The 16,318-nt window shown below is 40.1% G+C and overlaps 1 protein-coding gene across 2 annotated transcripts in view; it reads left to right on the top strand.

Annotated features, from left to right (window-relative positions):
* The first annotated feature begins 273 nt into the window (after nt 1-273).
* skap1 (src kinase associated phosphoprotein 1) overlaps nt 274-16,318 on the top strand; it is a 31,984-nt gene continuing 15,939 nt past the window's right edge. For both annotated transcript variants that reach the window (XM_063892933.1, XM_063892932.1), the window contains exons 1-5: nt 274-510; nt 1,870-1,975; nt 2,519-2,547; nt 3,185-3,292; nt 16,042-16,122. In XM_063892933.1, the coding sequence (XP_063749003.1) occupies nt 471-510; nt 1,870-1,975; nt 2,519-2,547; nt 3,185-3,292; nt 16,042-16,122 (364 nt within the window). In that variant the 5' untranslated portion in view covers nt 274-470. The remainder of the gene's footprint in view (nt 511-1,869; nt 1,976-2,518; nt 2,548-3,184; nt 3,293-16,041; nt 16,123-16,318) is intronic.

Below are 16,318 nucleotides of genomic sequence, written 5' to 3'. Positions count from 1 at the left end.
TTTTTTGGTTCTTTCCACCACTGAAAATGTTTGCTCTCATCTCTATCAAAAGCATTTTTTGTTATGCTTCAATGCTGCTAAATGTATCCTATGTACAAGAAATCAGCCTCTACTCACCCTTTTTTTTTTCAACTGCTTCATTTGTGGCCAAGACAAAAGTGGTTTCTCAGTGTCAGTCAAACCTTGTCATCAGCCTCAACTGAAAAACCAGAGTGCAGAGGAAGTTGTCAGCTGTGCACCTGCTCCACCCAATTTTGTGCAAATCTAGATGCATGCACGGAAGTTAGGTTTCAGTACAAGAGGACACAGCGGGTTATATACTAGGCTGTGCGAGGTTCTTGTCTGTCATCAAGCTGTAACAGTAAGACAGAGGCTGCTTTGTGGAGGAAAAACTAAAGTGTGAAGGGGTGGAACAAGTCTGAAAAGACAGCAGACCAAAGTGCCTGAAGTTGGACAGGTGAAAGCCAAGGATGGGGACAATACCAACTGACATTAAGAGGCTTTTGGATGGTAATGTACTTTTATGCTTACCGTTAATAATGCTTTTTTAACAGTGCAGTTTTATCTGTCTAAAATAGTTCACTCAGGAATGCTTATCACATTAGAATCAACTTTGAATTACTTTCTATTCAGTTTATGTTTTGTTTCTCATAATATCTTACGAGTGACAAGAAAAACAACTAGAACAAACTTTAAACGGACTTTAAACTCTACAGTATTTTATTACATTTGCATATACTGCCAGGCAAGCAAACAGGCCCTTTGGAAGAACATTATTTGCATTATGTCAGTCCGTTTGTGTTACATGAGGGAACACAGAGATATTGTATCAGATAAGTAATGTAGGCTGACCTGAGGTACAAATGTCTTGTTTTACTTGGTAGAACTACTACTCTATTTCATTTATTTGTATCAGTGAGACTACCATTGTGATTTTCCCGAAAGTAAAGTCTGTAGACCTAAAAACATGAAGCTGTAATCTTTGTAAAATGAGACCTATTGTTGATATGGATTAAAGGTACACTGTGTTGTATGCATTCATTAAAAAATGCCTTCACTTGCTGCAGAATGTGAAGGTTACAGTGCTGATGTTATGTCAATGAAGTCAATGTATTTTGTTGCAGAGATATTTATACAAATTAGCATGGCTAACAGTTAGCCCATGTTCAGCCTGTCTTGTTGTGCCTTGAATGGTGATATTGAGTCACTGTTGCGTCGAGTCTGCATCAAATCCAACATGATAGGATTTCAAACTCATTGAAGGTGGCCTACAAGGTCCTTGAGCGGTTTTGGTTTTTAATTGGATGCAATTCATAGTTGCAGGAACTATAAAAACTAGTTGTATCTTTGTTTCTTCCTCCCTGCCACTAAACTTTACCAGCAGAGGAGTAGACATCAGTTCTGGTAGACAGACCTTCATTTAGCTGTTGTAGCAACTTGAATTCAACCAGCACAAACCCCAGGACCAGGGGTCTTCTTCTGGGAACTGCCGTGCCTGGTTTAGGCCCAACAGCATCCGCATGCTGGGACTCCTGGACTGGGGTATGTGTTGACTGAATTTGAGTTGCTACAGTCGTGGACTAAAGGCCCATCTTCAGTAGACACTGCTACTCTCCTCCTGGTGAAGTTGTCTCCTGACCATGGCTAGTAAAATGTGACAAAAACACAATTTGGATTCTAACGAAAAACGAGGACAGATCGACACATTTTTTAAATTTAAGTTCATTATCTGAGCAAATAATGAGGTTCTCTTAAACTGTATAACCTTGATCGTATGAAGTATTATTCAGTGTTTTAATCTTTCAGCATTGCGCCTTCAAAAAACATGTCAAGGATGCCATGTATACAGTGTTTTTCTGTTCTCTTCAGACTGTGAGCTGTTTGTAGCAGACATCCTTGAAGAAGAGGATCTGAGTGAAAATGCCCAGGAGACACGGAAAGTCTTACTGAATAACTTCCTGGTCGTCCATGCAAGGTAGGATTTTACCTCTTACAAGCAGTATTAAATCAGTGTTCAGCAAGATTTAGAAGTGAAGCGTCCCAATGTAATTTCATTCCACCATTATCTAACTTTTGCTGTTAATACCACACAAGAACCTTAATTGTTGCTGTAATTGCTTTAAACACAGTTTGCAAAATTACATTTGAAAAACTCATTTAGTCTAATGGTGTCACCTTCAAGACTTCTTGGTTCTGTTTATTTGTTGTTATGAACAGTTTTAAAATATCTCATAGAATAATCTATTTTGATGAGGATCATTTAATCTTAGCATGATATTATTTCAAAGCATGATGAATAGTCCACAACCCCCTTCTAAAAGTGAAAGTGTGTGATAGTTTACGCCGGAAACTGCATATTAAGAGACACTGGTACATAAGACTTGTGGTTCTGAGGTCTCCTCTGCAGGAATCTATTTTTGAAGCAAACCTGGGGCTAAGTTGTCTGAAAAAAATGAAAGCACAAAATCTTTACAGTTCAGTGAAAAACATGTTAATATTCTGATTTGATCATTTCCAGAAACCCTCAAGAATTCCCCATGCCATCATGTAAGTAGAATTATGCTCAGTCTCTATCATCAAAGTACCACACATTTACGTATGTGTTCCTCTTAGGGAATTTTTGGCTTAGTTAAACTTTGACATGTTATCTCTGTTATCTCCCTTAAGGAGGGGTAGCTTGTGCGCATTGTTGATGCCAGTCTATGACCGAGCACAAGCTACCATGAGATAGTTTACTGTTCATGGACGTCTAGAAGCCCTTCTTATCTGGAACGTAGGTTCCCTGGCGTGAATTCTTTTGTATGGACGACAACTCTAGTTAGATTCAGGATCCATATTTGTCTGGTCTCGCTGATGAAGAATGTTGATTGTTCTTCAGAATTGGTCGGGTAACCGCTCTGTCAACTCGTGGCTGCAGCAAATGTCTTGTCAATTCTCCGGCCGTTAACTTCATAATGAACCTTCAGTGTTTGCCCTCAAAGTTCCAGCGCTCCCTGTGTCTCTCTGAGTTTCATCTCCATTGCTACAGAAGTTTCCATCACAGTTCCGACTGCACATGAATGCAGCGTTATCATGTTCTACTGAAAGTTAAATTCTCTAAGAATGTTTTACCTAAACCTCTCACTCAAATATGCTTTACATCTTTCTATTTCACACCTTTTTACAAACAAATACACACACTCAGCGGACTTAAGAGAGGAATATGGTTCTGATGACAACCGCAGTTCCAGTCTGGGTCGCTCCGCCCCATCAGACGACGCCTCTGACTACCAGGATGACGGAAACCCTGATTGTGAGTTAACAGAAGCCCTAATTCTGGTTTCCTGTAAAGTGTGTGTGTGTGTGTGAGATCTTAGTCTATCTAGGGATATGATCTCAAAAGAGGCCTGATTCTACTTTACTGCAAAGTACAGCATTACATGAAAAAATGACAATCGTTTTTTATTTGAGCGGCAGTATATTATAGCGTATATGTCTAAATTATCTGTATGTGCATTCTAAAAGACTACAGTGTGAGAGGAAATCTGCACCAACAAAGGAAAAGGTAAAAAGGAGGAGTCACAGGAGACAATGCGGTACTCCTCTGAGAAAACTAAACCAAGTGCAATTTTAACAAGCAGCCCTCACCATCCTTACTGGCTCCCCTACACCTCTCCACAGGACGCACAGTTGAACCCTTCTGTTGTATATTGTTGCCTCACCCTCCTAATTTGAAAAAACAGACCACATCTGTGAACTCCCCCTCCCTGCGCTGGCCTCCTACCTCGGTGCCTGGATCCAGTGACTCCTCCTCCTGGCCTGTGTGCAGGTAGACTGTTCTGAGGAAAAAGGGGGCTGGTGAGATCACGCAGGCCTGATTGGGGACCTAGAGCTCCCTCCAGTGGTGGATCCTCAGCTCGTGATCTGTCCCCCTTAGCTGTATGTGTGGACTGTGGGAGGCATGGAGGCGGCCCACACAGAGAGGAGGCTTTGTAGCTCCAGGCTTATGCAGTGATTGATTGACCTCGAGCCCCTCTATTCTTTCACAACCGGGTTTGAAATACAACACTGTACCTGAGGGGCCATGTGTGTTCCATCCCTCTCTCCCTTTATCAATCTTTCTCTCTATCTTCCTTTCTCTGGGACTTGCCCTCCCTCCTGTTCAGACTTTTTGTATTTCTGACTATGTGCCAGCTAATAGCCCTTGACGTGACATGCCCCAGGTGGGCATTATTGACTCTGCTGCCTCAGGTGCCCATCTACACTCTGTGCTCTTTTTTTCTGCTCCTTTCCTGAGGTAAAGCTGGAAAATGTGGAATTTCCCAATAAGGAAAAAGCACATTGTTTGCAGTTGTTTTGTGATACCGATAGTTGATGCCAGCTGGATGTATTCAAAAACGACTTAATGAACCCTTACGTCCTCTGCCGCCTTTCTTTTCAACTTTGGAAAAATAGAGTAAACAAATCACGGCAGATGGTGTGACGTTAGACCACAAGATAATGATAATTCATTTTTTAAAATTGTTTATTTCAGAAAAAAACAAGCCTAGGGGATACAAACAACATCAAACAATAAAATGCTTAAAAAAATTCTCCTTAAGGCTATAACGTTAACACGCCCAACTACAAACTACGCCGTCTGTTACTGTGAGTGCGTTAGTTGTTAAAGCTCGAACATTGTATCACGCCGTTGTTGGTGTTAAATGTGAGAAATAGCCAATTATGCAGCACTAACAGAATCTGTTCGAATTTTTTCATTTGCATTTTGCGTTGAATATCGAATGTCCCTTGACATTAAACAACTACCTTTCAAAAACACACACACACACATTGTATTGTTGGATCAATAATCATAACATTTGATTGTGTAAGACAAATTTACACCCCACAGCTTGTGTGTCTTTTTATTGCTGCGACCATGTTAGCGTAGTGAATGGCCTGTGTCCTCACTCAAAGGGCATGTGGAGTTCATAGTTCATTCTGTGTTCACTGCCAGTTGAAAGAAACAGCTCACACTTCTCTGCTGGGCGGTCTGTTTCAATGGAAGAGGGAGTGTTTGTGGAAAATAATGGCATGACCACCTAATGAAATCAGTGGCATTTTTGGGTGGAACAATCATCCATGGTGAAGATTTGAATTTTCTTCTATAGCCTTTAATGCAAAAATAAGCACCTTTTCTTGCAAGCATGAATTTGTAATTTAGAAAATGGTTCTTGGCTTTAAAGAGAAGGTAGAAAATGTAGTTTTTTGGCCTTGGCTTTAATTGTATCATTTTATTTGAGGCTACTGTACACAAAAGAGACTTTGTGACTGGGAGAATGTATTATCCGTGGTAATCGACTGCCTGCCTTCGCTGCTCTCTGTTCCCTAACCAGAGAGTGAGTGAGTGTGAAGTCGATGGCTGCTTTTACACGCAGGAGGAGCCTGTGCCGTTTGATTAGATGCGGTGGCCTGTTGTCTTCAGTGGACTGGGTGACACCAGATTTGTAATGGCTGACAGGAACAGATGGAACCTCCATTGTTAGCTTGGGTGTCTGCATGGTAATGTGAACTGAGATTCACCCGCCGACCGCACCGGTGACCTGACCGCGCCTGCAGCCTCACCCCAGCCTCGTCTGCCCCCTTTCCAACTCAACATCTCTCTCACACCCTCCCTCTTTCTCTGTGCTATTCAGAGCTCACATTTTTTCATCACGTACCTATCTGCCATTCCAATACATGTTGCATCCTAAAGAAATATATGCACACCGTTTCTCCCTCTGGCGTATATTATCTCATTCACATAACACTCACACACACACACACACACACACACACACACACACACACACACACACACACACACACCCCAGGAGACAGCCTTGGATGTGGGGCTTTTAGCCCTGTCATGCTGTTTGCGGGTCAAGTTTACGAAGTCGAAATGGCCTGTTTGTTTTTCTTTGATTGGGGGAGCACCGCTGGGCGCTCGGGGATATTTGCTAGGAAGCTGCAGCGATGACAGAGTGCCACAGGAAGAGATTTGTTTCAAGTCGTGTGCAAAAAGATGATGCTTTAGATATGCATCCCTTTTCTTCTTTGTGATTATAATGATTATATTATGATGCACCATATAGCTTCTATTAACTCTGTGAATGTAGTATTTATTAACAAAACTGCCTTGTGCATGTTTTCTTTCTTTCCTTCACTTTATCTGTTTGTGTCATTTACTGTAGATAATCAGGCATACATTATATGATCCTTTTGATTGAAAGGATATGTCTTGGGGATAATTTAACTTGATATACTGGCAGGTAGAGCTGCAATTAACAATTATTTGATTGTTTCTTCAATTAATCACTTTATCATTTGTATCTAAAATGTCTCAATTTGCTGAAGGCCAAGGTTATTTCTTCCTTTGTTTTTTTTTCAAACATTTGCACGTAACTGTTACATTAGACAAAAAAAGAGCCGGATATTCTTACATTTGAGAAGCAGCAACAAGGTGTTTGGCATTTTTTGTTTGATCCGAAAGACACATTAATTATCAAAATCAGGTGCTGATTAGTTTCCGGCCGTTCATCAGTCACACTAAAGGCAGGTGGGTTCTCTGGCCTTTTTAAAGAATGCAGCAATGGGACTCCTGTCAATGATTACTTTGCAGACCCAATTTCCTAAACCAATTACTTGCAATAGAATGCAGTAGGATAACCAATTTGAATTTATGTCTGGCTGTTGCATATTTCTCATTTGAATATGACGAGCCAATGCACAGTACCAACATTATCACGCGGTGCTGGTTAATAGAATATTCGATCGACATCAATTAAATTTTAGCTGAAGCTTGAACAAAAAGTGTAGTGCTTTTAAAAGTGCATACCAGGGTTTTTTTTTGGCTTGCAAAATTTGAAAAATGTTTTGCCTGCTGACGGATGATGCTCCATTAGAGGGTTAATCAGCAATGTTTAAAGCGCCAACTGGCCCCTTGTCTGTGTTTTAAGGCAAATTAACCCACAAAGAAAGAGCTTCTGGGTGCTTCACTGAGTAATAAAGGACAACAATGTTGAAACACTGCAACAAAAATGTCGGTTTGATCTGTACGCAGAACCTTGACAGTATTTTGGGTCTGCATAGATGACCTCCTTGCAGGTTTGTTGGCCTGTGGTCATGCTGTCTGCCCACATACTGAACTCTTGACCTTTGGCCTCTCGCTTGACCAACCTGTGACCTGTCTGCACTCAGTCCCGGCCTTCCTGTCACAGGACGCCCATCAGTCATGAAGTTTCTTTGGACTTTCTCTGATAACCATCTACTGTATCTCCCCGTCAGAAAATTCGCCTGGAGATTAATTCTTCTTGGCATTCATCGGTGTAACGATTTTGTGACATTTGGATAGCGGCAGCTCGTTTGCAAGGAAGAAAATATGTTAATGACTTCAAGTTTTTCTCATTCTCCTTCACTCTCCTTTCCTTTCCTCTCTCAGTCGCAGGCTGTGTGCTTTTTCCTGACACACACACACACACACGCACGCACACACACACACAAACACACACACACACACACACACACACACACACACACACACACACACACACACACACACACACACACACACACACACACACACACACACACACACACACACACACACACACACAACGCACATTACGAGGCAGGAGCAGGCTCTGTGCATCGCTGCAACTGCTTGCCACCCGGGTTCAAAAGTTCACACTATTCCCCCAGGGCTACTGTGCTGCTGCAGATGCTGATAGTCTTTTCTTTCTCTCTCTTTCCCTGCTGCCTTTCTCTCCCTCTCTCTCTCCCTCGCTGTTTACACTATTAATCTTGTACACTCTCTCTCACACACTCACTCACTGCCTGGCAAGAAGAGAGCGGCTTGAAGGGGGGATTTGGACGTATTTAACCGAAGGGCATTCATCACTCTCATCTCTGGCTTCTCCCCCCACCAAAAGCCACACAGTGTAGTTTTTTGCATCCACCCGGTCTGTGAGCCTTCTGACGCAGCTCTCCCCTCATTTGCTGTGTTTTATCGTTGCATAGCATATAATTACATCCCTCCGTTGCCTCTGGTATAGCGTTGTGTTGAAACCCAGGGAAAACAGGCGAAGGTAAATGTGCAGCAGTCCATCTGTAAAGAGGCACATAGGCAGAATGCAAAGTGGGAAGCTGGGGCAGGGTGGCTCCTAATCTCCCCTAGAGCTGTCAATGTCACAGACAAATAGCAAAACTATCAGATGCGGCGGGTTCACCCAGAGGTTAGCGTTCCCAGGTACCTCCTGCATTCCCTCCCTCTCTTTCTCCCCTTGCCTTGCAAATGAGAATTTGATTTTGCCCTCCACTGGAATCCATTTCTGGAGATGAATGAAGTTTCAATGCCAAGCCCAGGTGGCCCCGCTGATTTCTTAGGGAAATAAATGGAGACAGGAGAGATGTGTTGGACTGTACACAGACAGTGACACGGCAGCTCCCAATGCCTCTGGGATCCCTCTGTTTAATTGTTGCTGTAATGTAGCACTTTAAGGTCATTAACATGCCCTTGTGGAGTTATTCTAGGATGTTGAGGATGCATCCCTCTTTACACCGGGATCTCCGCTCGGCTGGAAGAAGTCTGCACCATGTATATGTGTGTGTGTGTGCCAAGTGGGACAGGGCTGCCGTAGGCTTGTATGCTGTTGTCCTTTTTTATATTGGACATTTTTACTATTGATTTATAGTGGCCTTTTGCTGTTGGATAACTTATCTCAATGAAAAAGAATCAAAAGCCAGTCGGTTAGGAAAATATTTTATAGAAAAGGAACCTCTTCTTCTTTGGCAATTCTGAAACTGTACTTAGTTATATTTAAACAAATCAATAGTACAATTTGATAATTAGCTTCAAAATGATTACAAAGTAAGACAAATCCAGGCATAATCTACATAGTTATATTATTGGTTTTAAAACTTTTAAAAAAGTAGGTAAGCCCATTGTGCATGGTTTGATATGTAGGTGATTTAGTACGTTAAGTGATAAAAATGTATGCAGACATAAAAAAAAACAAGTATTGAGAACAAAGATGAATTAAATAATGATCGTCCCTGCTGTTTTATTTTGCATTTAATTGTTACATGAATTTGGATCTTGTCATAAAATCAGTTGTAAATGACTACTGCTGCAGTTACTGTCGAAAGGTTGATTTAGTATTTCCTTCTGAATAAAGCACTGCAACTGCAATTATTTAAATATTTGTTTGACCAAATAAAAAACATGGAATAAAATAAATGTTTGTTTGTTAACTGTAAAAAATATATATTGGAAAGAAAATATACATATATATTTTTTAGTATTCATTCTTTCTTGGTAAGTGGAAACTATCCATGTAAAAATGTTTTAACCTAAATTCTAAGTAAGTTATATCTTTCACCATGTTAAAATTATTTATTTTATTGCAGCTTTTTTCAAAATCGACCAAAACATGTTTTGAAGAAAAATAGGAAAACAATAAATAGTAATTGCACCTCATTGTAATTTGTGACAAAAATACAAATTAAATTACACATTTTCTTGAAAGACTGAATAAAGACCTGCTTAAAATGTTGTAAATATAACACGGCATGAATTAAACACAGAATATACATTATAAAAACTGTAATTGATGGCTCTAAAAAGGAATAATCTTAACAAGTCTTACTTTATCTTATTAATTGGAACTGTTGATTTTGTGTTGTTCCTTTTTGGTTCTTTGTGATCTTTATGAATTCCAATTAGTCAACAAAAAAATCCAGAATAAAACACCTTAAATACATATTTTTATTTTACGCAAAACCACCTGCTTCAGATTTAAAAAAGAATGAGCCTTTCACATTTTTTTCTTGATGGAATCATTTTTCTGTACCACCTGTTGACTTGTGGACATGCTGATGATTTATAAAAGAAGTCAAAGAATTATAGCATCATATAAATGTTTATTGGCATAATATGTAAAAGCCAGAGACTATAAAACAAGACCAATTATATAAAAATGTAATAGGCATGAGATATTGCTAAAAAAAAACACAGTGCAATAACAGGGTCCACACCAACATTGTTATTTACCATTATTGCTCAAATTAAATTCTAAGTATTAAGTGGAAATAACAAAAGCCTTTTAAAATTGCAATAACTGTACATTCAGGGAGTGAGTGCGTCGATTTTCTCTGAGTGTTTTTCCCTCCAGGCTCTGTCGTAGATTGTGTTATATCCCGTTTTTATCACAGATATGCAGGCTCTCCTGTGGGCCTGAACTCCTCCATTGTTGGTATTTATATTCTTACTACTGTTTTTTTTCTTTTTTTGTCTTTGTCAGTGAAGCAGCTGAAAACCATCCCCAGCGATTAGAGGATCATTGTATCTGCAGTTAAGCATTTGAATAGTGGTAGTAAATCTAGAAAAGGGAAATTCAGGGTCGCTGTATTCGCTTCTTATGGCTGCCCAGGGGGAAGCCGATGTCACATAGTAAATTTAGCCCCTTAGTGTCTTCGCAGTGGCCAGCCCGTGATGTTTGAATGTAGGAATAGACCCACACTGAGGGTACAATGACTTGACATCTAATCCCGCAAAGAAGCAGAGAACTTTATTTATTTTTCTTTAAAATTGCATCAAGCGTAACACACTTAGACACACAATAAAAGAGAGAAAACACCAGATATCTCTGCACTGCATTACATTTGCAGTATAACTGAATTTCCAGAATTCAAATCTGAAATATAAAATATTTACCTGATCATTTGTGTGTATATTAAAGTTTTTATTCTTGTCTCAGTCGCAAAGCTTTTATCTCAAGTCAGAGAGTTGTTGTTAAACCTGATTGACATCCCTAAGCAAAAAGAAAATCCTTAATCACTCCTGCATGAATTCCCAGTCCCATTAAACATTATTAGACAGCGATGCAGGCATCATGCAGTCTGATATAATGCACTGCATGTTTTCTTTGGTTCGAACACATGCATTAGGAGGTTCTAAACACGGTTTATGTATCGATGACTGAAGTCCTAATCAAATCATGGGGAGGAGAGGAGGGCAGGGAAGTCATTCTGCCCTTAACCTCAGTGCCTCTCAGTCTCTCTCCTCCCTTCTGACGGCCGCCTCGCTGGAGGGACGTGCAGCAAAGGCCTCCTACTTTAATGAGGAAAAATGTATCAATTTAGCTTGGGCCTGTGCGCAGATTGAGCGCCGGGTGGGTGAAGGTGCACTGAGTGAATCCTTTTTCCTAATCAAGGATGGTATTGAAGAGGATTGCGGTCTCTCTCGTTCGTCTGTAAGAGTCAGCAGCAGCATTCCTCCCCGCAGCCCCCTCAGGGCTGGGAGCCTCTCGCTGCCTTCTGTTTCACCTCATCAGCAGAGTTCACGTGGGGGTCAGGTCCTGCCCCCTGATGCTGGATTCAATGCAATGCCTCTCTGGTATAGCCCCGGTGCCCAAGCACTAAACACGGGAGAAAGAAAACATATGATGACTCCCTGATATTGATTCTTACCTGTGTTGTGTGGGGGGTCACCTCTTCCTTCTGCTCAAGATATACATTTCATAGAGGGGTAGATGTATTTGCGCTTAGCTTAGTTTTGTGATTTCTTCTGGTAGTATGTTGCAGTTATTTCTTAATTCAAAACTAAAATGTGCTCTTTATTTACTTTGCTATTTACTTCACTTACTAAGTGACTTACTGTATGTTTGTTTTTATTAACTTGTGTTTTTATTAATATACAGCTCTTAATTAATAATAATCAATTCAAAGAAAGAAAAAAAAGAGTAAAAACAAACAATAAAAACGCTCTCTACATTTCTGGATTAGAATACAATGATCAGCAAACGTTTTTGATAATATTTTAAAGGCATAATATTGCCAATATACAAAAAGGTGTGATTATTAATAAAGAAAATGTTCAAATAAAACCGCATATCCCTGGGTTCGGGACTTTAGGAACTAGTGACTAGCATCTGTCACAATATATTACATTTTATTGACCAAATGATGAAATAAGAGTATAATTGACAGATTAACCGATAATGATTATTCTTTTTTTAAATGCAGCCCAAAGCGAACAAAAACACATTAAAGCATATATTGTACATAAGAACATCAATTATAGCCCAATAAAAGCTATTTCATAGACACACATACAGCTCTCATCATCAAATCACATCCAAACAGACTAAGCATTACAAACCGATACAATACAATATACCTTTATAAGCACAAAAGATTTCATATGGAGTTCAAGCAGATAATAAAAGTGCATCACACACACAAACTCAAAAAATAAATAGTGCATAATACAGTTTATAAAATGGATCTGTATTTCGGAGATTTCAAATACAGCTAGTGGACCTTGATGGACAGAGCAAGTTAAAAATATAATCTTTAAAAAAAATAACAAATCTTTTAATGTTTTTTTTCTGGACTTATACTGTATGTCCTCTAAAGACACTTCTTGTATGCCAAACATCATAAATACAGCAAGATGCCTTACACTACAGGTAAACAATATGAGAATCACAATATATACGGTATAAATCTATATTTCGGTAACAGGTACAAGCCTCATTTTCAATTTATTCCTCCGTCATCTGAATTTTTGGCTTGACCTAAATGTTTGTATATGGAGATACAAAGTAGTTCAAGCCCTCTGCAAGCGCAAGTTCCCCTGCCAGTGCTGTCGCTCAGAGAAAAGAGCTTTCCTCCAGGATCTCCATCTTCTGTAGCACCATAAACATCTCCAGCGCGCTTTTGTGTTTTCATAACATCTTTGTTGCATTATGACCACCGTTAGATGTAATGTAACATATTAGTCCTCCCACCCGACCATTTCCCCTTCATTTTGATTCACTCTCCATCCAGCCTTTGATTGACTTTCAGCCTAAGTAAAGTGGATTTTAATGAGAGAATACATTAACTCCCTCTGGTCATGCTAACATAAATCAGCCTTTTCTTGCGGGATCAACTGCTGAGCTCATAACACCATGCTGAGAGAGTGTGAATAACCAAATGAGAGATTGCGGCTTTGGCAAACTGCTGGCAGCTCAGATGCATTGTTTTGTACCCCCCCCCATCACACCCCCCTCGAGTTTAAAACAAGTTCAGGAAGGCAACAGAACGAAGCACTTATCAGCACCTAGGTCGTCTTGCTTATAGAAATACCCCTTTGTCTGGATCAATTAAACACATATCCCTGCTCAAATTCCATTGATTATTTCCTTCCATTTGGAAATGAGGAGACTTGCATCTTTTCTTGCTGATGACCACTGAGAGCAGTTAGATTCAGTTAGCGTAGCCTGTAGAAACTCCTCACCTTGATTTACAAAGCACGGGATGCGACTCTAACATCACATCTATCTGCTTCTCTTTGTTGGTAATTGCACTCAGCTAAATAGGTTATGCTGAAATATCAATAAATTGCCATCAAATTAATGTCAATACCAAAGCTGTGGATGGTGCTAATTAAAACGCAAAAGGGATGAAAATGAAGTCAAGGCATTGCCCTGAATAATTGATAACGCAATTTATGATTTTTATGAAAGAGTGCCGTCTGTCTGCGATTTTGATGAGGCCTTAATTAGATGCATTAATGTGTCTCTCCGTGCCTGTAGTCAAACTCAAAACTCAAACACCATGATGGTTGTTGGGGTTTTTTAACGCCCTTAATTACACATTTTCAAATAACATTACCTCTGACTATCCACTTAAAATTGCACGGGTCCCAAAGAGGTGTTAGTGTGTAATTTTCATTAAAGGAGGCTTTGTTAACTCATGACCAATCAAGAGTCTGCTCCTGTTTAGGGTGGGATCAGGGACTTGAGCAAGCAGCATTAAGCAGCGTGATGCTTTTAGGTTGTGCTGCTACCCTGTGGAAGAATACAGAACTATTGTGTTGAATATGTCTCTATTTTCACTATACCTGTGTTTGAGAATCATACAATGCCGGACAGTCAAGTGAGGTCAGGTCACCCGGTGCTAAAGTGTTAAACACGCATGAATGTGTAATGTTTATTGACTCAAGCAGATCAGAGTGATCCCATGTTGATTTTGTACCTCCTCATCTATTAGCCTGGCTCGACCTTTGAGATAAATGAAGAGCGAGGGAAGCAGACGGATGAGGGGATTAGAAGTGGGCCGCAACAGGGAAGCAGGCCCATGAAAAAAATGGACGGACTGTCGGTGGATAGATGAGGTGGGGGAGCATAATGACTGCTGTTTGTTATGATGTACTGAATCAGGTTCCCTTTGACAAAACAGTCCTTAGCACCTCTGTATTTATAGTGTCACCAGTCAGTCCATCCACAAAGGCAGGCTGATGATATGTGAGCGTGTTAGTGCCATGAGGTGTCTGGGGCTCTGCTCTGGAACGACCTGCTCATCTGTCAGGCCCACGAGCTGAAGCGGTGCCGGGTTATGGGATCACAGGCTGGATTGTTGTGAACTTAAATCTCTGGAATGTTAGCCAAGCAAAAACAAAAAAATCCTATATCAGCTTTATTTTGCTCCCTAGATCAAAGTTATTCAGACAAAACTCACTCAAAAGAGACTCAAAACAACAACTTTTAGAACACAAAGTTGGAGTGAGTATTAAACTGTGGCTTAAGAGGTAGGCTGGTCAGTCCATTTAACTGCTTTTTATGTTTTTGGTTTTCCTGAATAAGAAAGAGGTTCCAGTGTGTCTGATGTTGGGGGATACTCTTTGTTTAAACCATAGGACCCAGATGTGGGCTGACATGTTTGGTTTTTCCCAGCAGTTAAACAGGTTCCTTTCTGAGGGGGATGGACTCCAGGCATTCCCCTTGTCATCAGCGGTCTGAAAGGGGTGTCACACTGACTAGTGTAAATGGTCTTTAAATTGTTCCTGTGTTTCAGACTAAAAAGGCGGTTCCTGCTCTCCCTTTGCTTTTTTCCCTGCAAGGCCAAGGCATGTTGACAAATGAATTCAGAGGAAGCAGGGCTTTGTTTTTGACACATGGCAAAGCCAGTTCCCCCTGTTGAAGCTCAGGGCGGAAGATAGCCCTTGTGAGGCCGACAAGGGGTCAACTTTACAAGATCCCCTCTAATGGCTAAAGGCTTAAAAATAGGTTTTAACAAGAAGTATTCTTGTTAAAACTTCAAACCATGAAACAGCTGGATAAAACCTTGTCCCTCAAACATCCTGGGGGTCCCTGGTGGTACAGTGTGCCTAGTAAGATTCAAACTAGCCATAAAGATGAAGATGCCAACCAAGTGAGATTTAAAGGATAACATCCTCAACTGATTTTAGCCAGAAGCATCACTTCTAGTTTAACTCATGCAACCGAGGAATGTGAGATTGTTTTACAGAAAACAGGATTTTGGTGAAAGTTTTAAGCAGTTTTACCAACTTCCTCTTCAATTCCTGTATGTAAGAGACACAACCTGGAGCAATGATTAGCAAGTCGTGAAATCCAAGCAAAAACAAATAAGCTTATGTCTGCATTGTAAGGGAAATCACATGTTATAACATCTTGTTCCATCAAGAATCTATGTGGTTATGAGTATAGTGCAAAGTTATTTAGTGTAGTTCTACTCAAAAGATACTTCTGTCCAGCACAGCAGGCTGAATACTATGTGAACTGCATTGTGCAAGGGCAGCCTAACAACTGCTTTAATTAACTAAAGCCTTTTAAGTCCTTCCATTGTCCTATCATGTTTAACATTTGACTTTGCAAATTGAAAAGATGTTTGGATTTCCACAGGAAGGCTGCTCCCATTAAAAGTGCAATGTGAGCAGATGAATGGTCTGCAGTGCTCAGCAACACTGTAAATGTATTGATTCCCGTTTTCTAAAGCCTAGCAGGGATGTATTTGATCCACAGAGTGGGAGACTTTATAACCATGGTGTGTGTTTCTGTGTGTGTGTTGCAATGATGAACATTTTAAATACAGCTTATAAGGAGCTTTCATGCTGAAAACAATCAATTGCTAAATGGATTAAGTGGATTGACAGAAATGTAATGAATAATTGTTTATTAAGCAAAATGCATAATTAACAGTTATTATATTGTTGATAGATTTATTTCATTTATTTTAGTTTGCTGTTTCTGTTCACAGACTTTGGTGATATTCCCCCTGTGGCAGCCCAGGACCTTGGCAACATCTTGAAGCAAGGCTTCCTGGAGAAGAAACGACGAGGTATAGCAAGATATGGATGAAGTACTTTTAATTTATCTAGTAATGCGACTGTGTAACAGAGAAGAAAAGACACTTCTGGCTAATAGTTGAAACTCCTTTAATCAGACAGCTATTTAATGGTTAAATCCTTAATACATAGACAATGTTCCTTCATGTTAAGATAGCCATGGATGTTGTTCACTACATAAAGACAATT

The sequence above is a fragment of the Eleginops maclovinus genome, chromosome 10, assembly GCF_036324505.1.
Source record: "Eleginops maclovinus isolate JMC-PN-2008 ecotype Puerto Natales chromosome 10, JC_Emac_rtc_rv5, whole genome shotgun sequence".
NCBI classification, from domain to species: Eukaryota; Metazoa; Chordata; class Actinopteri; order Perciformes; family Eleginopidae; genus Eleginops; species Eleginops maclovinus.
Note: the sequence above shows the minus strand (reverse complement) of the source record. Positions and strands in the feature narration are given on the sequence as shown.